This window comes from Octodon degus, unplaced genomic scaffold (genome assembly GCF_000260255.1).
Source record: "Octodon degus isolate 3935 unplaced genomic scaffold, OctDeg1.0 scaffold00080, whole genome shotgun sequence".
NCBI classification, from domain to species: Eukaryota; Metazoa; Chordata; class Mammalia; order Rodentia; family Octodontidae; genus Octodon; species Octodon degus.
Window position 1 is genome coordinate 137,241 of NW_004524656.1, and position 904 is coordinate 138,144.

The window sequence follows — 904 nt, forward strand, 5'->3', positions numbered from 1 at the left end:
CACCTTCAAGAGAGGGTCTGCATGCTCCAGGTACCAGCCAGCCACCGCGTGCCCTGCTTCATGGTACGCCACCGTCTTCTTCTCCTCAGGCTGCAGGACCTGGGTCTTTTTTTCTAAGCCACCAATCACACGCTCGATGGCTTGCTCGAAGTGCTTCTCGTTTATGGAGTCTGAGAGGTGTCGCGCTGCAATCAAGGCCGCTTCGTTACACACGTTGGCCACATCAGCTCCTGAAAAGCCCGGTGTTAGGGAGGCTAGCTTCCGGGCTAGCTTATCCTTCTCCAGGGCAGCACCCAGTTTCAGGGGCCGGAGGTGGACTTTGAAAATGGATGCTCTTCCTTTTATGTCCGGGGGTCTGATGAAGATCTGCCGGTCGAAGCGGCCTGGACGCAGCAGTGCCTGGTCTAGGATGTCTGGCCGGTTGGTGCCCACCAAGATGACCACATTTGTCCTTGTATTAAAACCGTCCATCTCCACCAGCAGCTGGCTGAGCGTGTTCTCCTGCTCACTCTGTCCCCCGAAGTTGCCACGGCCTCTCTTCCTTCCCACTGCGTCAGTCTCATCAATGAAGAGGATGCAAGAGGCATTCTTCCGAGCAAGGGCAAATAGGTCTCGCACCCGAGCCGGGCCCACACCAACAAACATCTCGAGAAACTCAGACCCACTGACAGTGATGAAGGGGACTTTGGCTTCCCCAGCCGTGGCCTTGGCCTTGGCCAATAGTGTCTTCCCAGTGCCAGGAGGACCCGTGAGAATGGCACCCTTTGGAATTTTGGCTCCTAGGTCTTGGTACTGCTTTGGGTTTTTTAAGAAGTTCACGAATTCCATGATCTCCAGCTTGGCCTCCTCGCAGCCCGCCACGTCCTTGAACTTGAGGTCTATCCCGTCCTTCAGGACCTTAGCC

The 904-nt window shown here is 56.0% G+C and overlaps 1 protein-coding gene across 1 annotated transcript in view; it reads right to left on the minus strand.

Moving 5' to 3' along the window:
* LOC101585471 (AFG3-like protein 2) overlaps positions 1–904 on the minus strand; it is a 23,552-nt gene that overhangs the window by 1,264 nt on the left and 21,384 nt on the right. The window contains exon 3 of the mRNA XM_012515824.1: positions 4–897. Within this exon, the coding sequence (XP_012371278.1) occupies positions 4–897 (894 nt within the window). The remainder of the gene's footprint in view (positions 1–3; positions 898–904) is intronic.